Source organism: Salmo salar, chromosome 14 (genome assembly GCF_965601325.2).
Source record: "Salmo salar chromosome 14, fSalSal1, whole genome shotgun sequence".
Taxonomy (NCBI): Eukaryota; Metazoa; Chordata; class Actinopteri; order Salmoniformes; family Salmonidae; genus Salmo; species Salmo salar.
The window spans coordinates 29,847,228-29,872,252 of NC_138304.1; the positions used below are offsets into that span (position 1 = coordinate 29,847,228).

Below are 25,025 nucleotides of genomic sequence, written 5' to 3' on the forward strand. Positions count from 1 at the left end.
CATTCTGAACCATAAAATCTGAGATGACTTTGACATAGAAGAAGGAGACATAGTTCTGGGGTTGGAGCGGTCTAAAGTCGGGCTAATAACACAATTCAGATCCCCGACAAATATCAAAAGATGGGTGTTCAGAGAAGTGATTTTCCCCAGCAACCCATTGGCAAATTCAACATCAAAATTAGGAGCATATACATAGACCAATACTACAGGTGTGTGCCAAATGGTGCCAGTTATGGTTAAATATCTCCCATTACTGTCTGAAATAACATTAGTAGTAGAGAAATGTATTCTTTTACTAACCAAAATTGCAACCCCTCTGGCTTTAGAGTTAGTCTGAATGGAAAACCTGACTAAACCTGGAGTTTTGCAGCCTTGAGTGATCTTTAATGCGTAAATGGGTCTCTTGTAAAAATACCACATCTGCTTTTAGCTTTTTCAAATGAGAGAAGACCCTAGACCTCGACAGGATTGTTCATGGCCTTAGTATTCCAAGATAAAATCGTTATAGGATTAGGCCTACCTATAGTTCTATTATTAGTGTTGTTAGCCATCTAAAATATTGAAATGAAAAAGGTGTGAAAACAGACCAAGCATTTGATAAGAGAAAACTGATGAAAAAAGCCAAGAAAAAAAAAAAAATGAAATTGGACGTGAAAATGTCACTCCCCCTCCCCTCCCCAGCGAATAGAAACAGCGCAGCGTCGGTGCATATAAACAGAAAACTTTCCTATCCTAAGGCGGAGAGGCTCCGTAGCACCAATCGTGAAATATATTTGAAAAGGCATTCACAAAATTGTAAAGTAGGTCAACAGATAACCAAAACAAACATCCCATAACAGTGAAACGGAACTGTCCTGACTCAGGGAGCGAGTCTTCAATCAGACGACCTAGAGCACCGGAGAGAGAGCATACGTGACAGTACCCCCCCTCCCTGGCGAGTTCGGCTCCAGCCACAGGACGCCAACCCCAGGGACGATCCCGGGGATCCGGAGCAGACTGGTCGCCTCTGCTGAGGCGCAGAGACCTGACGAACCGGCTGAGGAGTGAACCTGATGAGCTGGCTGAGACTTCCCCGGTTGCCTCTGGTGAGGCACAGGAATCTGTTCACCCAGCTTCGGCATGGGAGCCTACAAACCGGCTGAGGCCTCCCAGGTAGCACCGGGTCCAACACCCGGACCCGACATCACCCCCAACACAAAACAAAACAAAAAACAGTCCCTGATGCTTCCATTTGTTGAGTTGTCATTCTGTAATGATGTACGCTGAGAGTTGGGAAGCAAGTTCAGGGAGTAAATACATTTAATCAATGAATGAACAAAACAAGAAACACACCTACATGAAACAGGAACAGAAACAATGACGACTGGGGAAGAAACCAAAAGGAGTGACATATATAGAGTTGAAGTCGGAAGTTTACATACACCTTAGCCAAATACATTTAAACTCAGTTTTTCACAATTCCTGACATTTAATCCTAGTAAAAATTCCCTGTCTTAGGCCAGTTAGGGTCACCACTTTATTTTAAGAATGTGAAATATCAGAATAATAGAAGAGAGAATGATTTTATCACATTCCCTGTGGGTCAGAAGTTTACGTACACTCAATTAGTATTTGGTAGCATTGCCTTTAAATTGTTTAACTTGGGTCAAACATTTTGGGTAGCCTTCCACAAGCTTCCCACAATAAGTTGGGTGAATGTTGGCCCATTCCTCCTGACAGAGCTGGTGTAACTGAGTCAGGTTTGTAGGCCTCCTTGCTCGCACACGCATTTTCAGTTCCGCCCACACATTTTCTATTGGATTGAGGTCAGGGCTTTGTGATGGCCACTCCAATACCTTGACTTTGTTGTCCTTAAGCCATTTTGCCACAACTTTGGAAGTATGCTTGGGGTCATTGTCCATTTGCAACCAAGCTTTAACTTCCTGTATGATGTCTTGAGATGTTGCTTCAATATATTCACATAATTTTCCTGCCTCATGATGCCATCTATTTTGTGAAGTGCACCAGTCCCTCCTGCAGCAAAGCACCCCCACAACACGATGCTGCCACCGCCATGCTTCACGGTTGGGATGGTGTTCTTCGGCTTGCAAGCCTCCCCCTTTTACCTTACAACATAACGATGGTCATTATGGCCAAATAGTTCAATTCTTGCTTCATCAGACCAGAGGACATTTCTCCAAAAAGTACGATCTTTGTCCCTATGTGCAGTTGCAAACCGTAGTCTGGCTTTTTTATGGCGGTTTTGGAGCAGTGGCTTCTTCCTTGCTGAGCGACCTTTCAGGTTATGTCAATATTGGACTCGTTTTACTGTGGATATAGATCATTTTGTACCCGTTTCCTCCAGCATCTTCACAAGGTCCTTTGCTGTTGTTCTGGGATTGATTTGCACTTTTCGTCGCCAAAGTACGTTCATCTCTAGGAGACAGAACGCGTCTCCTTCCAGAGCGGTATGACGGCTGTGTGGTCCCATGGCGTTTATACTTGTGTACTATTGTTTGTACAGATGAACGTGGTACCTTCAGGTGTTTGGAAATTGCTCCCAAGGATGAACCAGACTTGTGGACGTCTACAATGTCTTTTTCTGAGGTCTTAGCTGATTTTTTAAAAATGTTCTCATGATGTCAAGCTTAAATAGCTTAAATGACAACCACACAAGACAGTATTAGTCATTTTTATCAGAGTTCAATAACGTTAGTGTTTCTGCCGAGTAGAAAAGGAATGGCCACAGGGAGAAAGAAAATGCCCTGCTGTAAAAGTCAAACATACCTTTGACTTAGAGGCTAGGCTATGCATGCTACCTGGCAAAAGAGTAGGTCATAGATCCAAGATATGGCTCAGAAGTGACTGTCAAACCAACGCTTGGTGTCCTCGTGGGAGTTGAATTGTAACTTCCCCCCGGCATGTTCAATGTGCAGACGAGCAGGGAAGCGGAGTGAGAATTTCACTTTCTTCTCAAAGTTTGCGTTCACATTGAGTAATTTAGTTATTTTCTTGGCGACATTTGAGCTGAGGTCAGGAAAGATGAACACCATCTAGGACGGCGGAGAAGGGGGCCAGAGCAGCATCGATGGCAGTTTTGAACTGAGTGGCAATGGTAGCTGTAATTTCCGAGACCAGAACCATACGGAGGTTCTGAAGATCTCTGGGGAGTGTGACCGCATGAGGCTCCGTAACAGTTGGACTGGAGTCGGCGCCATTACCATTCACATTTGCCATCGGATTGAAACGTTAGTTACAAGTCTTCTGCTCCTCAGGTCGTGTGACATTTTAATCAAAAAGGTAACTTACGAACTCAAATATGTAAGAGAGTGGAATGAAAATTACAAATTTGGCAAAATTAACTAATGGGTAGGAGCCTCGTCCACGAGCTTCTTGTCCATTCACATGCTGAACCCCAAGAATTACATTTTTTCTGATCATAACCTAGGCCTACGTCATAGTGGCTACAACACAGTGGATTCCAATGCAGATATTCATGCATATTTGGTACATCATGCGTGCATTTCATAAGGGCTTGTGGTTCGTGATCTGTGTAATACATAATGGTTGTCAATGCAGCGTATATACTGCATACTGTCAGAAGTCATAATCTTCCTAGGTCGGTAGATGAATCACATCGCATTTTATAAGTCTAGAACCCAGAGAAAAAAAATACAGCCCTCCTATTTTAAACTTGAAGTTTCTGTCCTCAAGTCTTTCCTGCTCCATCTCTGTTTAAATGTTGCATCAGGATGAAAGGGGGGGGATGGAGGGAGGGGGAGAGGCCTGGGTTATTCTGGAGTGAAGTAACAAGACCAAGAGTAAAACTGTGTTCCCATAGTCACCGCGTTAGCCCTGCTCTGCATCTATAACCTCAGATGAGAAGACATTCATATGAATCTTACGTTTTAGTATAATGTTCTTATATTCAACCAAATACAGTAATTTCAAGGAAAACAATGATGCTTCAATTTGAGATTGTAAACACTAGCCTATGTGACCATTTGAAATGCAGATCCATCATAATTATGAAGGGAACATGTCATACAACAGGCAAATTGTGGTACTGTAGTAATCCATGTACAGTGTCATGGGTGTCGTTGTGTAGAGACGACCAAGGCGCAGCGGGTTGCGTGCTCATCATTATAATTTATTAAGTAAATGTGAACACGGGAAAAACAATAAACAAAAGAACGACAGAAGACAGTTTAACAGGCTATACTTACAACAGCAGTGCTAAAGACAACTACCCACAAAATACAAACAAAACCCATACCTCAAGAAACTACAAACACCTGCCTCCAATTGAGAGTCCAACACCCAATTACCTAACATAGAAATACTAAACTAGAGATAACATAAATACAGAAAAACAGAACATAACCCAAAACCCGGAAATAATAAAAACACGGAAATAATAAAAACACCCTTCTAATCAAACCACCACCCCGAACCAACCAAAACAAATACCCTCTGCCACGTCCTGACCAAACTACAATACAAATAATACCCAAATACTGATCAGGACGTGACATACAGCTGTAGTTGCCCAACTAATAATAGTACATTAATGACAGTAACAGGTTGACATGTGGCTTGTGATCCCCTGAAAGCACAACAGAGATCAACAGGGTTAACTCATGACGATAGATGCATCCCTAGAGTTACAGCAGGCTTTACTAAAGCAATACAGCATTTTGAGATTATTCTAGGAATCAGGAGATATGGTTTACCAGGTAATCCATCTGAACAGCTGAAAAACATTCAACAATAAAACTAAATATAATTTTTTTATAGACTAAACTATCTTTGTTCATCTAAAAAGGTGAGAATTAGTTCATTATAAAGTAGGAATAGGGCTATAGATTATCCTAGAAAACCACCCCTACTGTGTGACAAATGACAGAAGTTTTTGGCTGTACCAGCACAGCAGATACCATCTCTTGGAAAAAGCCCTACGGACCTTGTTAGAGTATAATTAATGTGTAAAGTAAAGGTCATTTGGTATGTCAGGATACCTACATATTTTTTATTCATTCAAGTAAGAACCTGTGTGGGCTTCATGGAGAAAAAAGGCTATTATTATTATTATTATAATAATATAGAACAGAATGTATGGAAGGCAATTTCATTTTCTTGCTGAATTATGACCAACTACAAAACAAATTGCTCTTGTCTATGTTTATGTGAACAAGCGAAACACTTATTTGACAATCAATAATTTGAAGACTGGTTGACTAAGATAGGAGGCCTCTTCCAAACCATCATGACGGTCCATTTGATATACAGTTGAAGTCGGAAGTTTATACACTTAGGTTGGAGTCATTAAAACTCGTTTTTCAACCACTCCACAATTTTCTTGTTAACAAACTAGTTTTGGCAAGTCGGTTAGGACATCTACTTTGTGCATGACACAAGTAATTTTTCCAACAATTGTTTACAGACAGATTATTTCACTTATAATTCACTGTGTCACAATTCCAGTGGGTCAGAAGTGTACATACACCAAGTTGACTGTGCCTTTAAACAGCTTGGAAAATTCCAGAAAATGTCATGGCTTTAGAAGCTTCTGATTGACTCAAATGATGTCAATTAGCCTATTGGAGATGTACCTGTGGATGTATTTCAAGGCCCACCTTCAAACTCAGTGCCTCTTTGCTTGACATCATGGGAAAATCAAAAGAAAAATCAGCCAACACCTCAGGACTGGTGCACTTCACAAAATAGATGGCATCATGAGGCAGGAAAATTATGTGGATATACTGAAGCAACATCTCAAGACAACAGTCAGGAAGTTAAAGCTTGGTCGCAAATGTGTCTTCCAAATGGACAATGACCCCAAGCATACTTCCAAAGTTGTGGCAAAATGGCTTAAGGACAACAAAGTCAAGGTATTGGAGTGGCCATCACAAAGCACTGACCTCAATCCAATAGAAAATGCGTGGGCAAAACTGAAAATGCGTGTGCGAGCAAGGAGGCCTACAAACCTGACTCAGTTAGACCAGCTCTGTCAGGAGGAATGGGCCAAAATTCACCCAACTTAGTGGGAAGCTTGTGGAAGGTTACCCGAAATGTTTGACCCAAGTTAAACAATTTACATTTCTACCAAATACTAATTGAGTGTGTGGAAATTTCTGACCCACTGGGAATGTAATGAAAGAAGTAAAAGCTTAAATAAATAATTCTCTCTACTATCATTCTGACATTTCACATTCATAAAATACAGTGGTAATCCAAATTGGCACAAAACAGGGAATTTTTACTGGGATGAAATGTCAGGAATTGTGAAAAACGGAGTTTAAATGTATTTGGCTAAGGTGTATGTAAACTTCAACTGTATATTCTTAAAAAGAATATTTAGGTAATTTTTATTTTATTTTCTCTGAAATAAAAGAAAGTGAAAATAACAAAACTGTGACCATACGTATTTGTGTGTATCACATAAGCTGACTGAGGGACAATTTTGCAGGAGATTGATAAAACACAATCCTGACATCACTGTACTGTTTATGCCCACAAAGTATGTTCATTTAATTTCCATTCTGATGTCAGTCTGGATGAGAAATTAATGCATTGCATGTATAGGAAATGCTTCTAAGCCCTTAAGTGAGCTCAACAGCAAAAAGTGTTTTCTTGAGAAAACACAGACTGAAAGCTTGTTAGTTCCATAATAATTTTCTTTGATTGTTGTCGTATACAGTGCATTCGGAAAGTATTCAGACTCCTCTTTTTCCACATTTTGTTATGTTACAGCCTTACTCTTATTCCTCATCAATCTATACACAGTACCCCATAATGAAAAATCCAAAACAGGTTTTGGACATTTTTGCAAATGTATAAAAAACAGGTACCTTACTTAAGTATTTAGACCCTTTGCTATGAGACTAGAAATTGAGCTCAGGTGCATCCTGATTATCCTTGAGATGTTTCTACAAATTGATTAGAGTCCACCTGTGGTAAATTAAATTGATTGATTGGGAAGGCACACACACCTGTCTATATAAGGGCCCATGGTTGACAGTGCATGTCAGAGCAAAAAGGGAGGTGACCAAGAACCCCATGGTCACTCTGGCAGAGCGCCAGAGTTCCTCTGTGGAGATGGGAAAACCTTCCAGAAGGACAGCCATCTCCAGCCTGAATGCCAAGAGTCACATCTGGAGGAAACCTGGCACCATCCCTACGGTGGACCATGTTGGTGGTAGCATCATGCTGTGGTGATGTTTTTCAGCAGAAGGGACTGGAAGACTTGTTAGGATCGAGGGGAAAGATGAACGGAGCAAAGCACTGAGAGATCCTTCATTAAAACCTGCTCCAGAGCGGTCCGGACCTCAGACTGAAGCGAAGGTTCACCTTCCAACAGGACAACGGCTCTAAGCACACAACCAAGACAACCTAGTAGTGGCTTCGGGACAAGTCTCTGAATGTTCTTGAGTGGCCCAGCCAGAGCCCAGACTTGAACCCGATCTAACATCTCCGGAGAGACCTGAAAATAGCTGTGTAGTGATGCTCCCCTTCCAAGCTGACAGAGCTTCACAGGATCTGCAGAGAAGAATGGGAGAAACTCCCCAAATACAGGCCAAGCTTTTAGAGTCTTACCCAATGTCACAGGTGTAGCCGTGTTGTATTGACCAAAACACAGCCGGGATGTGAATGCTCATCTTTAATAATAATAATAATAATAATAATAATAATAATAATAATAATAATAATAATAATAATAATAATAAACAAGAACGACTAATGACAGTTTCACAGGCTATATAGATACTTACAGCAGTGTGAAATAAAACAACCCACAAAAACCAGGTGACAAACACACTCCTAATATATGACTCCCAATCAGGAACAACGATAACCAGCTGTCCCTGATCGGGAGCCACACAGACCAACATAGAAACAGAAATACTAGACAAACACATACCCAGTACTTCTACCACGTCCTGACCACAATACTAAACAACTACTCCCTCTGCTGGTCAGGACGTGACACCCAAGAAGACTCGAGGCTGTAATCACTGTCAAAGGTGCTTCAACAAAGTACTGAGTAAAGTTTCTGAATACTTATGTAAATGTGATATTCCATTTAAAAAATTGTAATACATTTAAAAAAATGTCTAAACTTGTTTTTGCTTTGTCATTATGGGGTATGTGTGTAGATTGATGAGATGTTCATTTTTTTAAAATACATTTTAGAATAAGGCTGTAATGTAACAAAATGTGGAAAAAGCGAAGGGTTATGAATACTTTCCGAATGCACTGTATGTCACAAGCAGCAAGAGCAGTCTTTTCCCATGGCTGAAGTTTGTGTGTGTGTGTGTGTGTGTGTGTGTGTGCGTGTGCGTGCAACTACAGCCTGCAGGTGTGATGCCAGGACAACTGCTGCTTGTGAGATGGGGACAGGACGCTGCCGATGCCGGGCAGAATTCACGGGAAACAACTGTGACCGCTGTGCAGATGGTTACTATGGCTACCCGCAGTGCATCAGTACGTAAACTATCCTCATTTCTAAGATGTACCGATTATTTGGGATGGGAAATATGTTGTACGCAGAGGAAATTAATGACTGAATGAATGGATGGATGGAGGGACAGACTGACGACTTAACCAACGAACAACAAATAAATGACTGAATGACCAGTGGGAGAATTAACAAACGTATGAATGAATAACAAATAAGAAGGCGTATAATATAGCCCTGCCCTAGCTTGGTTTACATTTGGACCCAGGGTGAGGGAGGAAACTCCTTCAGAAGCTCTTAATTGAGGAAGTCCTGCTTTTGACCTCAGAGGAAGCTTTCTATACAGTAAAAGTCCATGCAGAATGTAGTGAAGAGTTGGGATCTGAAGAAGGCTAATTGACCTCATTCCTACATAACAATGTAAGAAGATTTGTCAAATTATTGAATGTTTTGGATCAACATGCCCAGATCTAAAGAAAAGAAAAACAAGCATGCAGGATATGTTTTCTGTGGAGCTGTGTGAGGGAGCTGGCCGATGCCCTCTCACATTGACGAGACAGAGATGGTGATAGGCTATTTTTATTCAAACGTTCATGCCATACCAGCAGTCCTCCTCACACTGAACATCATCCTCCATTTTTAAAGAAACTGAGCACTTGAAGCAGGAAGCCACAGGTGTGTGCAATTAGCTAATTAGAAAGGCTCACAAGTAGTCAACTGACAATTAAAGGGACATTCTACATTCTATGTGGCGACGTCCTTTAAGTAAGGGCTTGTCAATCATGGATTTTGGTCTGACACCATGAGAAGCACGAGGAATGTTCTAATTACAGAGTTGAAAGACTGTACATTCACACAAACAGGTAAAGGTTGAGTTGATTGGAAAATATCAATTAACTGGATTTGCATGTCATAATGAATTTACATTTTAGGATCATAGATGTATAAACACACAATAAATACATTAATACAAATTACAGTGAAGCCTACTCATCCAATGGCTGCAGTACTGCTACAACATACTCTCAGAAGAAATGAAATATCAATCCTTTACCACACTCTCCTCATTCTGCCGTACCTTCACCTTAGCATGTCAAAACAGACACATGCCTCACCCTGCATGTCTTTAGGTTGAGTTGTTCGTTCTTCTCGTATTCTGATTATTGACCTTTAGATATTGTGTCAGTGCGTGATGATGCACAAGGTCATGTTTCAACTCTGTATTCAGAACATTCCTCGTGCTTCACACGGTGTCAGACCAAAAGCCATGATTGACAAGCCCTTACTTTAGGACTTGTCACAGCAATCACCATGTGTCACACAATGTGTTTGTGAGAGAGTTTGGCAGTTATACTGTACTGTCTATCTATTCTCCCAAAGTAGCTTGTCTATTTTCATAAATGACTAAGTCCTTATTAGAAACACAGTTGACCAAGATATGTTACTTTCATGCGCACTCTCATGTCTTTCCACAGTTTCTGTATTGACAAGGACAGTATCATCTTGAAGATGCCTTCTGTTCCTCACTCCTCACTGTTTACTGATATTGTAAATCTGGAATCTGTTTAACTGATGTACTCTGGAACAGTCCAATTCCATAGAAAGTGAAACATGATGTTGTCCTGGCTACATTCCACAACGACCCTCCTCATCCCCATAGTCTAATCATGCCTTCCACAGTAAAAACAAAAGGGGGTTTATACATATCTTGATTGCCCCGTGGATTTAGCTATGGTAGACACAAATCATTAACTAAACCTTTCATGGCAACTTTTATACAGAAATTCTAATGAGTGAGTAATCGACCCCAGGTGGTTAGCTTTCCCTTGTCATATAAACAGAAGATTTAATGTAGAATGAAGAATTTGGGTTGGCATTCTATTAATACAGTACAGAGATTTATTACTGGATGTGATTATTAAAAGCAGGATTTTATCTTTTGGAGGTTGTGAGTGCTCCAAGAGCAGTCTAAACATGTATAGTAGACAGACTCCCTGGTAATAAGTACATCAGGATCTGTTTGGGGTGGGCTGCTATCCATCTATACTATCTCTATTGGGTTTTCTTTTTGGTCTTTGTCTTAAAGCTTATGAATCAGTCTGATTAAAATGATGTTGCAGTATTTTGCATTTTCATGGGGTGTTCAATACAATTTCTTTCCTACTAGCTGTTAGCTTGTTCCTCATACCAAGTAGATTACTAGATTACTGGGGTAGAGCACAGCACACAAACCACTGTAGATATTCATGGTGTTGAAATAGATTTTACGCTTTTCTTTTAAATCAGGATATCCAATCTACCAGCCCACCACTAAATCTCCTGCCGGCCATATAGTGGGTAAGTGTTGTACACATTATACTGTAATGTAACCACAGTGTAATGTAATCTAACATACCCTTTTATAACAAGACAAAACATGACCACATAAACTACCCATGTTTTCTCGTTATATGTTAGTCTGATCACTCTGATAATGATCTTGTTTATCTGATTTAGTTTGTTGCCTTCTTTATAGTGTAACACCTCCCTTTTTCTCTCGTTCTCCCTCCCTTCCTGCACCCCCCTCTCTCTCACTCTCTGTCTCCCTCTCCTTCCCCCTCCTTCTTTTCATCTCTCTCCACAGGGCCCACTGCCTGCCCTGCTGGTTATTTCGGACCACCCAGCTGTCAACGTGAGTGTGATTAGACTACCCTACGCTATACTAACAGCTTTTACAGCGCCTCTGCTCTGACTCCTGTAAGGCAGTAGGGCTCCTGACACCTCTAAGGGAATGAGGCTGAGAATCTATCTTTGTCTCTGTCTTTCTCTCTCTCTTTCCTTCTCACTCTCCTTCTCTCCTCTCTCTCTCTCTCCCCCCCCCTCTTATCCTCTCTCTCTCCCCCCTCTTATCCTCACTCTCTCCTCTTATCCTCTCTCTCACTCTTCCCTCTTATCCTCACTCTCCCCTCTTATCCTCTCTCTCACTCTCCCCTCTCATCCTTTCTCTCGCCTCTGTCTCTCACTCTCCCCTCTCTCTCCCTACTCTCTTTCTCTGTCTCTCTCTCCCACTCTCTCTCTATTTGAGATGTCCTGCTTGTAGAGAGCACTGCCTCAGACTCTTTCTGTGGGCCATGCTGTTGAGTTATATATGGACAGGACAGGTCATAAAACAGAGGATTACCAGACCTTTTAGGGGACCACTCAATCCAAAGGGGTTTACTTTGTGTCAAAGGTGTGTGCGTGTCTGTGATAACACTAACTGCACTGTGTACTCATCTGATTTCAAGATCCTGACTTTGGAATATCAACATGTTTTCTTTAATGGGGTTCTGAAGGTTAAGTGCTCTTTCTTGCCTGATGGTTGCCAGCATGTCTTCTTCCCATGATGCCACTGGGTCAGCTGGGATGGTTCAGGGAGAAACAAACAGACGTTCTATTAATATCTGTGAACGGTCCCCTCCCAAACTGCCGGTTGACTTTGTTTTCTCTCTCGCTGGGATCAACTTGGGGGAAAATGCCAGATTAGAAAAATAGCTTGTTTTTATTTGAAACAAGGATATAAAGGATGTCTTTTACTCTGTCTCAGTCTCCGATATTTATTGTTTGTCTGGGAATGTGGGCGACAAAAATCATTTACTTTCATCCAGTGTCCTTACAAGAAGGAATTTAATCTTAAACTGTGCTAAAGAAAGGCCCATTGCCAATGTCACATGTCGTGGGAATGCCTGTGGGGCTTCCCATTATATATTGAGTCTCAATCTAGCTTTTCTGGTGTTGTGTGATGAAATATCTCTTCTGTGTTTATTTACATTCAGATAGTGTGTCTGCAATGAATAATGTATTTTTATTTGTTTTATTTTCAGAGTGTTTGTGTGACCGACGTGGATCAGTTCTGGAGCTGTGTGATGCGTCAGGGCGCTGCGTGTGCCGTGAAGGGGTGGAAGGCCAGCGATGTGACCGCTGTCGACCAGGACACCACACCTTCCCTAACTGCCACAGTGAGGAACGGTTCCCTCTCACCAAACCACAGCTCAAATAGATCAACAATTTTCATTCTCAAAACCTCTTTGAATTAGATTTTATGCCAAAACATGACCCCACAAAATTAATCAATTGTTTTGTTTCATTATTGACATCATCAACCTGTAGTAGACAGAAACAGTACTCTCTTTCGCACCGCTTCTTTTCACAGTGACAGTGTGTCGTTGTGACGGTGCAGGTGCGACTGACAGAGTCTGCGGGCCCAACAGACAGTGCCGTTGCCGTGCCAACTACGTGGGACCGCAATGTGACCAGTGTGCCCCCGGTTACTATGGATACCCGGACTGTGCCTGTGCGTGTTTTCACCCTCTTGTTTTGGCCACACCCACAGGATGGTTACTGCACTGCAGACACTGACTTGCCCACATCAACCTTTACATGACCAAGCTGCTGCTGATGGAAAAACTGATGTGTAGTCTCACAGGGCTTAATGTAGCCTATTCAGCGCTGTAGCTACAGACCTTGATTCTCCCACAATGACCCTTAAAGCCCATATTTGATTTACTCCACATAAATAAAATCTGTCTTATCGAGTCATTCTGTTTTTATGATTTACCCATGGTTGTCAGAACAAAACAAATCACTGAAAGCAAAGCCGACCCATATAGACTTGATCCGTTTAAACATGAGCGCGTTCCTGACTTTAAAGGATACATATTGCAGATGTACTATGATCTGTGCTGTTAGAGGCATTTGATTTGACGCTATGCCATCTCATTCTCCCATGAAACATCTCACAGTCCCTCTCTCTGTGCCTTTCTCTCTCCCCAGTCTGCCAGTGTTCTGGGGAGGGTTCCTATGACCCCATGTGTAACCCAGTATCAGGCCAGTGTCTGTGTCGCCCTGGGGTGGTGGGCCAGCAGTGTGATCGTTGTGCTGGGTCAGGCCTCCGCTTTCCAAAGTGTTCAGGTAACCTATAACTTCTACCTCACTAGATTCTTTCTTTAAATAAAATTTAAAAAACTCCCTTCATATTTTGGGGGTTTATTTAGACAGTATAGAAGTAGAGGGGGACATAGACTCGGTGTACAAAACATTAGGAGCCCCTGATTGAATCAAGGTCTTTCCATGATGTAGGCTGACCAGATGAATCCAGGTGAAAGCTATGATCCCTTATTGATGTCACTTGTTAAATTCACTTCAATCAGTGTAGATGAAGGGGAGACAGGTTAAAGAAGGATTTTTAAGCCTTGAGACAATTGAGACAGGGATTGTATATGTGCTCTATTCAGAGGGTGAATGGGCAAGACAAAAGATTTAAGTGACTTTGAACGGAGTATGGTAGTAGGTGCCAGGCAGGTGCCAGGTTTTTCACGCTCAACAGTTTTCTGTGTGTATTAAGAATGGTCCACCACCCAAAGGACATCCAACCAACTTGACACAACTGTGGCAAGCATTGGATAAACATGGGCCAGCATCCCTGTGGATCCCCTGTTTTCAATACTCCAGAACCCTCCCCTTGCGAGGATAATGACACTGAGCCTTGGAGAACACATTGGGAGGGATCTTAGACCATTCCTCCATACAGAATCTTTCCAGAACCTTATCTTTCCATATCCTTTGTCTGCACTTATGGACTGTTTTTCAATGGGTTTGAAGTATAGAGACTGAGATGGCCATTGCAAAATGTTGATTTTGTGGGGCCGTTAAGGTCAACGGCATCATGAATTTTACTAAGTACCAGGACGTTTTAGCCCAAATCCTGGTTGCCTCTGCCAGGACTGAAACTTGGCCACAAGTGGATCTTCCAGCAAGACATTAACCCTAAGCACACACCAAATCCACAACGAAATAGTTAATTTACCACAAAATCATTGAAAACCTGTGGTTTGAATTGAAGAGGGCAGCCCATAAGTGCAGACGAAGGATATCAAGAATCTGGAAAGATGATTTATGAAGGAATGTCTATGTCGTTATCCTCTCAAGAGGAAGGTGCTAGAGTATTGAAAACGGGACCCAATATATTTTACCCCATCTTTTTGAGATTTGTATTACTTGTTAAACAAAATCAATTATTTTGAGAAATTGTATTAGTATAGAAGAATATAATACCAAAAAAGTTTTGCATACAATAAAGCTCAGTATTTATATTTATTTTAAACAGTGTTTTTGCTCATCTTTATCAAGGGATCCAATAATTCCGGACACCCCTGTATTTGGTAGAAACTGGATGTGTTACCACAAGACTTGCTCCCGAGTGGCGCAGCGGTCTAAGGCACTGCATTTCAGTGCTAGAGGCGTCACTACAGACCCTGGTTTGATTCCAGGCTGCATCACAACCGGCTGTGATTGGGAATCCCATAGGGCAGTGCACAATTGGCTCAGTGTCATCCGGGTTAGGGTTTGGCCAGGGTAGGCCGTCATTGTAAATAAGAATTTGTTATTTACTGACTTGCCTAGTTAAATAAAATGTCAAAAAGACCACAGGCTCTGTTCTCTAAACAATTCCATTGACTACCTGTAACCTAAACCATCTTTGTGATGTGGAGGTAGAGCTGGTCTTAAGATATGCTATCCCCACGGGAGATGGTTCAACGGTTATGTTTCACGGGGGGTGTTTGACCAAATAATAGGCAAACATTTCTCAATGTGGTTTATACAACATGTAAAATTGATAATTGTAGAGATAGTTTTCATATCCTGCCTAGTGATTTAAGTTACTTCAGTCACCCCTGGTGTGACCTTGCCAACAAAGTACTGTTCTGTAAAAGTATTCCGTGGAGCACAGCTGTCTGTCCTCCTCATAAAATGACAATTTGCGTGAAGTTTTTACAGACATTTTTATATCCTCTATTCCAGCCTCTATCAGCCAGTGTAACCCAGCAGGGTCAGAGGTCACCACAGCAGATCCACAAACGGTATGCAACCTATGCCTCCCACAACATGGCTGACTGAGAAATATTTACTTTACTTTTAGTTTTTTTTGCCTCCCCAACATGGCCCACTCTAAGCCTCTTCGTTCTTTATAATCTTTATAATTTTATTAGCTGAGGGTAATGGGAGTACCTACAAGAGAAAAAGCGACTTCCTTAAATATTACAGAGGAAAAAGATGCATCAATGCTTCTGGAATACAGGATTTCCAGAGGTGTGGTGGGGTTGCTTTGTGTGAAATGTTTTGTTGGAAAGAAAACATCACTACCATTGTGAATGGTTATTGAAACATTTTACCTTAGTTGTAGGGTTTTGTTCTGCATAAAAAAAAGCATATCTACTACTTTTTAAGCAATATGCTGTAAGTAAGTAGCCTTGTCTAAGCCAGAACGGCCCATTGGGCAGGAACCTATCTCCTCTTTCTGTAGTGTGAGGCAGCTTGATGTACAAGTAATACACCCCCTGGACTACCCCAATCCGTCTCCTTAGAGATAGCAGGAAGGCATGTTTTTCATAAAACATAAAAATAAAAAAAATTACACTTCAAGGGGTCTTAAAATTCCAAATCAAATATCTAAATGATCTTTGGTATGTGTCTGTCTGTATGTGTGTGCGTGTGTGTGCATCTGTGTTTGCACGTGTGTGTCATCCTGATATAGGGTTCATGTGGCTGCCTGCCCAATGTGGATGGAACCCTGTGTGATACATGTAAACCGCTCTACTGGAACCTAGCAACAGAGAACCCCAGCGGCTGTATAGGTGGGTGACCTGCATATGATCTTACTCGACTAATGTATCTCTGCAGCTATACTGTCCTGCTCCACTCATAACAGATAATCATTTTAAAATGAAGCCTTCATGACATCCTGATGTACACTGAACAAAAATATAAACGCAACATGTTTCATGAGGTGAAGTTAAAGATCCCAGATATGTTCCATACGCACAAAAAGCTTATTTCTCTCAAATTTTGTGCACAAATTTGTTTACATCCTTTGCCAAGATAATCCATCCACCTGACAGGTGTGGCATATCAGGAAGCTGATTAAACAGCATGATCATTACATAGGTGCACCTTGTGCTGGGGACAATAAAAGGCCACTTTAAAATGTGCAGTTTTGTTACACAACACAATGCCACAGTTTTGAGGAAGTGTGCAATTGGCATGTATATTGCAGGGATGTCCACCAGAGCTGTTGCCAGATAATTTAATGTTAATTTCCTTACCATAAGCCGCTTCCAACGTCATTTCAGAGAATTTGGCAGTACGTCCAACCGGCTGCACAACCGCAGACCACATGTAACCACGCCAGCCCAGGACTTCCTCATCCGACTTCTAAACCAGCAGTATCAATTGAAACCAGCCTTCTGGACATCTGATGAAGCTGTGGGTTTGCACAACAGAAGAATTTCTGCACAAACTGTCAGAAACTGTCTCAGGGATGCTCATCTGTGTGCTCGTCATCCTCACCAGGGTCTTAACCTGACTGCAGTTTGGCGTCGTCACCAACTTCAGTAGGGGAATGTTCACCTTCGATGGCCACTGGCACGCTGGAGAAGAGTGCTCTTCATGGATGAATCTGGTTTCAACTGTACCGGGCAGATGGCGAGCAGTTTTCTGATGTCAATGTTGTGAACATAGTGCCCCATGGTGGCGGTGGGATTATTATATGGGCAGGCATACAGTGCATTCGGAAAGTGTTCAGCCTTATTCTAAAATGGATGAAATAAAAAATGTTCCTCATCAATCTACACACAGTACCCCATAATGGCAAAGCGAAAACAGGTTTTTAGAAATGTTTGCAAATGTATTAAAACTAAAAAACCTTATTTACATAAGTATTCAGACCCTTTGCTATGAGACTCAAAATTGAGCTCAGGTGCATCCTGTTTCCATTGATCATCCTTGAGATGTTTCTATGACTTGATTGGAGACCACATGTGGTCAATTCTATTGATTGGACATGATTTGGAAAAGCACACCCCTGTGCATGTCAGAGCAAAAACCAAGCCATGAGGTCGAAGGAATTGTCCGTAGAGCTCCGAGACAGGATTGTATCGAGACACAAATCGGGGAAGCGTACCAAAAAATGTCTGCAGCATTGAAGGTCCCCAAGAACATAGTGGCCTCCATCATTCTTAAATGGAGAAGTTTGGAACCACCAAGATTCTTCCAAGAGCTGGCCGCCCGGCCAAACTGAGCAATCGGGGAGGTGACCAAGAACCTGATGGTCATTCTGACAGAGCTCCAGAGTTCCTCTGTGGAGATGGGAGAACCTTCCAGAAGGACAACCATCTCTGCAGCACTCCACCAATTAGGTAGAGTGGCCAGATGGAAGCCACTCCTCAGTAAAATGCACATGACAGCCCGCTTGGAGTTTGCCAAAAGGCACCTAAAGGACTCTCAGTCCATGAGAAACAAGATTCTCTGGTCTGATGAAACCAATATTGAACACTTTGGCCTGAAGCGTCACGTCTTGATTAAAACCTGGCACCATCCCAACGGTGAAGCATGGTGGTGGCACCATCATGCTGTGGGGAGTAGTCAGGATTGAGGGAAAGATGAACAGAGAAAAGTAGAGAGATCCTTGATGAAAAACAGCTCCAGAGCACTCAGGACCTCAGACTGGGGCGAAGGTTCACCTTCCAACAGGATCCTGAGCACACAGCCAACAACGCATGAGTTGCTTCAGGACAAGTGAATATCTGAATGTCCAGCCAGAGCCTGGACTTGAACCCGATCGAACATCTCTGGAGAGACCTGAAAATAGTTGTGCTGTGATGCTCCCCATCCAACCTGACAGACCTTGTGAGGATCTACAGAGAAGAATGGGAGACACTCCCCAAATACAGGTGTGCCAAACTTGTAGCGTCATACCCAAGAAGACTCGAGGATGTAATCGCTGCCAAAGGGGCTTCAACAAAGTACTGAGTAAAGGGTCTGAATACTTACGTAAATGTGATTATTTTTAATTTTTTTTGGTTTTACATTTTATTTTACTTTATCTCTATGGTGTTTAACAGCAGTCATTGAACCTGTGTTTCAGGAGGTAAAAGCTCAAGATTTTAAATGAATATCTTTGTGCAAGTCCAAGAATAACCTTACAGTGGAATTGTAGGGCATACAATACCAGTCAAAGGTTTGGACACCTCCTCATTCAAGGGTTTTTCTTTATTTTGATTATTTCTACATTGTAGAATAATAGTGAAGACATCAAAACTATGAAATAACACATGGAATCATCTAGTAACCAAAAAAGTATTAAACAAATCAAAATATATTTGAGATTCTTCAAAGTAGCCACCCTTTGCCTTGATGACAGCTTTGCACACTCTTGACATTCTCTCAACCAGCTTCATGAGGTAGTCACCTGCAATGCGTTTAAATCAACAGGTGTGCCTTGTTAGAAGTTAATTTTTGTAATTTCTGTCCTTAATGCATTTGAGACAATCAGTTGTGTTGTGACAAGGTAGGGGTGGTATACAGAAGATAGCCCTATTTGATAAAAGACCAAGTCCATATCATAGCAAGAACAGCTCAAATAAGCAAAGAGAAACGACAGCCCATCAATACTAAGTCATGAAGGTCTGTCAATCCAGAAAATGTCAAGAACTTTCTTCAAGTACAGTCGCAAAAACCATCAAGCGCTATGATGAAACTGGCTCTCATGAGTACTGCCACAGGAAAGGAACACCCAGAGTAACCTCTGCAGCAGAGGATAAGTTCATTAGAGCTACCAGCCTCAGAATTTGTAGCCCAAATAAATGCATCAGAGTTCAAGTAACAGACACATCTCAACATCAACTGTTCAGAGGAGACTGCGTGAATCAGGCCTTCACTAAAGGACACCAATAAAAAGAAGAGACTTGCTTGGGACAAGAAACACGAGCAATGGGCATTAGACCGGTGGAAATATGTCCTTTAGTCTGATAAGTCCACATTTTTTGGTTCCAACCGCCGTGTATTTGTGGGATGTGGAGTAGGTGAACGGATGTGATGGTGTGGGGGTGCATTGCTGGTGACACTGTCAGTGATTTAAACTCAGAAAGAAAGAAACGTCCTCTCACTGTCAACTGCGTTTATTTTCAGCAAACTTAACGTGTAAATATTTGTATGAACATTACAAGGTTCAACAACTGAGACATAAACTGAACAAGTTCCACAGACATCTGACTAACAGAAATTGAATAATGTGTCCCTGAACAAAGGGGGAGTCAAAATCAAAAGTAACAGTCAGTATCTGGTGTGGCCACCAGCTGCATTAAGTACAGCAGTGCATCTCCTCCGCATGGACTGCACCAAATTTGCCAGTTCTTGCTGTGAGATGTTACCCCACTCTCCCACCAAGGCACCTGCAAGTTCCCAGACATTTCTGGGGGGAATGGCCCTCACCCTCTGATCCAACAGGTCCCAGACGTGCTCAATGGGATTGAGATCCGGGCTCTTCGCTGGGCATGGCAGAACACTGACATTCCTGTCTTGCAGGAAATCATGCACAGAACAAGCAGTATGGCTGGTGTCATTGTCATGCTGGAGGGTCATGTCAGGATGAGCGTGCAGGAAGAGTACCATATGAGGGAGGAGGATGTCTTCCCTGTAACGCACAGCGTTGAGATTGCCTGCAATGACAATAAGCTCAGTCCGATGATGCTGTGACACCGCCCCAGACCATGACGGACCCTCCACCTCCAAATCGATCCCGCTCCAGAGTACAGGCCTCGGTGTAACACTCATTCATTCGACGATAAATGTGAATCCGACCATCACCCCTGGTGAGACAAAACCACGACTCGTCTGTGAAGAGCACTTTTTGCCAGTCCTGTCTGGTCCAGCGACGATGGGTTTGTGCCCATAGGCGACGTTGTTGCCGGTGATGTCTGGTGAGGACCTGCCTTACAACAGGCCTACAAGCCCTCAGTCCAGCCTCTCTCAGCCTATTGCGGACAGTCTGAGCACTGATGGAGGGATTGTGCGTTCCTGGTGTAACTCAGGCAGTTGTTGTTGCCATCCTGTACTGTCCCGCAGGTGTGATGTTCGGATGTACCGATCCTGTGCTGGTGTTGTTACACGTGGTCTGCCACTGCCAGGACGATCAGCTGTCTGTCCTGTCTCCCTGTAGTGCTGTCTTAGGCGTCTCACAGTACGGACATTGCAATTTATTGCCCTGGCCACATCTGCAGTCCTCATGCCTCCTTGCCGCATGCCTAAGGCACGTTCACGCAGATCAGCAGGGACCCTGGGTATCTTTCTTTTGGTGTTTTTCAGAGTCAGTAGAAAGGCCTCTTCAGTGTCCTAGGTTTTCATAACTGTGACCTTAATTTCCTACCGTCTGTAAGCTGTTAGTGTCTTAACGACCGTTCAACAGGTGCATGTTCATTTATTGTTTATGGTTCATTGAACAAGCATGGGAAACAGTGTTTAAACCCTTTACAATGAAGATCTGTGAAGTTATTTGGGTTTTTACGAATTATCTTTGAAAGACAGGGTCCTGAAAGAGGGACTTTTTTTTGCTGAGTTTATTAAGAATTTAAGGCACTCAACCAGCATGGCTACCACAGCATTCTGCAGTGATACACCATCCCATCTGGTTTGCGCTTAGTGGGACTATCATTTGTTTTTCAACAGGACAATGGCCCAGCACACCTCCAGGCTGTGTAAGGGCTATTTGACCAAGGAGGGTGATGGAGTGCTGCAGCCGATGACCTGGCCTTCACAGTCACCCGACCTCAACCCAATTGAGATGGTTTGGGATGAGTTGGACCGCAGAGTGAAGGAAAAGCAGCCAACAAGTGCTCAGCATATGTGGGAACTCCTTCAAGACTGTTGGAAAAGCATTCCAGGTGAAGCTGGTTGAGAGAATGCCAAGAGTGTGCAAAGCTGTCATCAAGGCAAAGGGTGGCTAGTTTGAAGAATCTCAAATACAACATAAATTTTGATTTAGCACTTTCTTTGGTTACTACATGATTCCATATGTGTTATTTCATAGTTTTGATGTTCACTATGATTCTACAATGTAGAAAATTATAAAAATAAAGAAAAACCCTTGAATGAGTAGGTGTGTCCAAACTTTTGACTGGTTCTATATGTGGGTTATTGTGGAAAGGAGAGGACTCTCTGCTTAAAACATCTGCCCCCCCATCCTCATAATTTTATCATGTACAGAACTGCCTCTCCTCAACCAGCCAGTGAGTGCAGTGTAGAAACAGCCCCAGCCTTTGTCCAGATACCTGTCTAAAGTTACAGTTCTGCAAGAATGTTATCACCACTGCTTGCCTGCCTGCTGCCAGGAGATACACTATATGGATGGAGGGAAGAAAGAAATAAGATCTTTTAATATTTAGGAATGCCTCATGTTTTACTGATGCCGGATGAATACTGAGGATTGTTCTCTGACGGTTGACAGGGTTAGGAGAGAGAAAGAGAGCAGTGGCTCCCCTGGTCCTTTGTGGATATGTGCAGTTCAGAAGATTTATGTTTTTTGTTGCTGCTGTTTTTCACCCATGAAAGTGGTGGAATCCAGTAAAGAGTCTTGTTCCCTATACCCTACAGTGCCCAACCTCTTCATTTCTCTCTCGCTCTCTCTCTGCCCCCCCCCCCCTGTTTCTCTCTCTGTTTCTCACTTTTTTAATCTTCCCTTTTACAGTGTTTGTTATTCTATCATCTCTCTGCTTTTGCTCTATTGTATTGTCATTGCATCACTGAATAACGTGTGATTCATTTGTTTCAAGCTGTACCTATAGAGCAGACTTTCTCACTTTATACTTCCTATCTCTCTCCCAGAGTGTCACTGTGATGTCAAAGGGACCCTGGGTGGGGTAGGAGAGTGTCAACAGGTGAGTCTGTCTACCTCTGTCTGCTCATACTGTACTGCCATATGATACGGATACTTTATGTCCAGCACACCAGTACTAACTGATTTATACATACTTTTACCATAAATCGCTTAATGTTTAACTAGGGGGTCCATTTGTTTGGATATTTTCCTTTAAACCATGGCATTGTTGAAGGCCTTTCTATAACGCACGGTTTATTTGCACGGTATAATTCAGTGGCTATTGTTTGAGCTGCTTTTGAAAGCAAAGTCGAATTGAAAACATTATTGGCATTGTTGAATTTGATTTTCATAATGGCAAACAAGTCTGTTTTTTGGTTACCAGTGAAGTAACTGTAGCTATCTAGTAAACTTGCTAGCTACTTCAGTGGATGTTGAACACATTTCTACCAGCAAATGTGTTAAATTACAGCCATGGTATAAAAGGGATAATCAATTCAGGGCTCTGTGCGTTCTCTGGAAAATAATGCAAGTAGCGCATAGTTCATTATTTCCCATAGAAGGCATAGTCCCTCGTTGATTATCCCTTAATTATTACACTACTAAATCACAATTTACTTGGCAACGTTCACATCTCACTAGCAGTTCCCCATTAACTTCAGCATTGTCTACTTTTGTAGAAAAGTGGGCAGTGTTTCTGCAAGCCCAACGTGTGCAGCCATACCTGTGACACATGTAAGGAGGGCTACTACCTGCTGCAGAAGAGGAACTATTTTGGCTGTCAAGGTGAGTCACCTAACATGAAGCAGACTGGCTTCCTATAAATACACAATCTTCTTTTTATCTTATCAGTTTGTCTAACGTGTGGGGAAGTAGCTTAATCAACCATAGAATGTGTCACAAAGGTGTGTCTTTGTCTCACAAAGACTGTCTCACTTGACCGAAAACGTTGTGTGAGTAATAGATCAATAATTAACATGTAAGGTAGTGAACTACCTAGAGTCAGGAGTTGACTTTATGATCTGTTATGGTTGTTTTAATCAGAATGACCTCATTGACCTGCTGCCTCTCTCTGATAGGCTGCCAGTGTGATGTGGGTGGGGCCATCAGCAGAGGGTGTGACGAGATGTCTGGACAGTGCCAGTGTCGGAAGAACATAGTGGGCCGCACCTGCAATGAGTAAGGACTGACTGAAACTAAACACACAATGACAGGATTTATTGCTTCTCAAGTTATCACATAAATTCACGTTTCTTTCTGCCATTGAAATCCTTGGGCGGGCCGCTTAGCATTTTTTCAGTGTCTAGTTCTGAGTGACTAACCAAAATTTCTGTTTTGGGGTTTTTAAACAACTAATTGAAAACATTGGTTAAATTATTTGAATTCCATTTAGTTTTTTCTATGAGGGCAATGCACAATTTCTCTAAAGATAAATCAGATCAAGCCCAAATTGTGTGTGTAACATCTGTTTCCAACTCACACTCTCAAACACGTAGATCCCCTGAACGCAGCTCACTCTCCAACTCACACTCTCAAACACGTAGATCCCCTGAACGCAGCTCTCTCTCCAGATCCCAATCACCTGTCCACACACCTGTATGTCATTATCACACACTATTTAGTTCAGTTCTTTGCACCCCATCATTGTGAGGTATTGTTTGTTTTGTGACACACTTCTAGTCGGAGCGCTGTTTTTTTCTGTAATTTAATCCTCCCGTGTATGATAGTGAGGCAGACAAAAACTAACGATGCCTATTCCCTGCCTGAACCTTAGCTTATCGGATTTCCTGATATCAACCTATTGCCTGATCTCCCAGACGACGTTCCTAGCCTTTTCCCTGCCTGTACTGTTGCCTTTATGGACCCCCAGTGTATGACCTTCTGCCTGCCCCTGGACCCAGCTACCTGCCTCCTCCTGTGGTCCTTTACAATAAACACCTGCTGTGTCCTGCGCTTGAAACCAGCTCTCTGTCTCCCATTGTGTTCATTACAATGTGATGTAGTAGGGAGTTGTAGTTTCCAACAGGCCAATATTCTACATATACTATATATACAAAAGTATGTGGACACACCTTCAAATTAGTGGATTCGGCTATTTCAGCCACACCCGTTGCTTACAGGTGTATAAAATCTCCATGGACAAACATTGGCAGTAGAATGGTCTTACTGAAGAGCTCAGTGACTTTCAACATGGCACATTCACAGGATGCCACCTTTCCAACAAGTCAGTTCGTCAAATTTCTGCCCTGCTAGAGCTGCCCTGGTCGACTGTAAGTGCTGTTATTGTGAAGTGTATACGTCTAGGAGCAACAACAGCTCAGCCGTGAAGCGCGTATCATGTAAAAATCGTCTGTCCTTGGTTGCAACACTCACTACCGAGTTCCAAACTGCCTTTGGAAACAACGTCAGCACAAGAGCTGTTCATCGGGAGCTTTAGGAAATGGGTTTCCAGAGGCAGATTATCCTGCACAATGCCAAGCGTCGGCTAGAGTGTTGTAAATCCCGCCGTCATTGGACTCTGGAGCAGTGGAAACGAGTTCTCTGGAGTGATGAGTCACACTTCACCATCTGGCAGTCCGGCGGACGAATCTGGGTTTGGCGGATGCCAGGAGAACGCTACCTGCCCCAATTCATAGTGCCAACTGTACATTTTGGTGGAGGAGGAATAATTGTCTGGGGCTGTTTTTCATGGTTCAGCAGCCGGAAGTTTACATACGCCTTAGCCAAATACATTTACACTCAGTTTTTCACAATTCCTGACATTTAATCCTAGTAAAAATGCCCTGTCTTATGTCAGTTAGGATCACCACTTTATTTTAAGAATGTGAAATGTCAGAATAATAGTAGTAGAGAGTGATATATTGCAGCTTTTATTTCTTTCATCACATTCCCAGTGGGTCAGAAGTTTACATACACTCAATT

At 42.4% G+C, this 25,025-nt stretch overlaps 1 protein-coding gene across 7 annotated transcripts in view; it reads left to right on the forward strand.

Moving 5' to 3' along the window:
- LOC106569186 (laminin subunit alpha-3) overlaps positions 1-25,025 on the forward strand; it is a 117,922-nt gene that overhangs the window by 45,121 nt on the left and 47,776 nt on the right. For all 7 annotated transcript variants that reach the window (XM_014140273.3, XM_014140270.3, XM_045694150.2 and 4 more), the window contains 11 exons: positions 8,332-8,463; positions 10,724-10,774; positions 11,061-11,108; positions 12,280-12,414; positions 12,609-12,749; positions 13,229-13,366; positions 15,257-15,315; positions 15,990-16,089; positions 22,112-22,164; positions 22,784-22,889; positions 23,183-23,282. In XM_014140273.3, the coding sequence (XP_013995748.3) occupies positions 8,332-8,463; positions 10,724-10,774; positions 11,061-11,108; positions 12,280-12,414; positions 12,609-12,749; positions 13,229-13,366; positions 15,257-15,315; positions 15,990-16,089; positions 22,112-22,164; positions 22,784-22,889; positions 23,183-23,282 (1,063 nt within the window). The remainder of the gene's footprint in view (positions 1-8,331; positions 8,464-10,723; positions 10,775-11,060; positions 11,109-12,279; positions 12,415-12,608; positions 12,750-13,228; positions 13,367-15,256; positions 15,316-15,989; positions 16,090-22,111; positions 22,165-22,783; positions 22,890-23,182; positions 23,283-25,025) is intronic.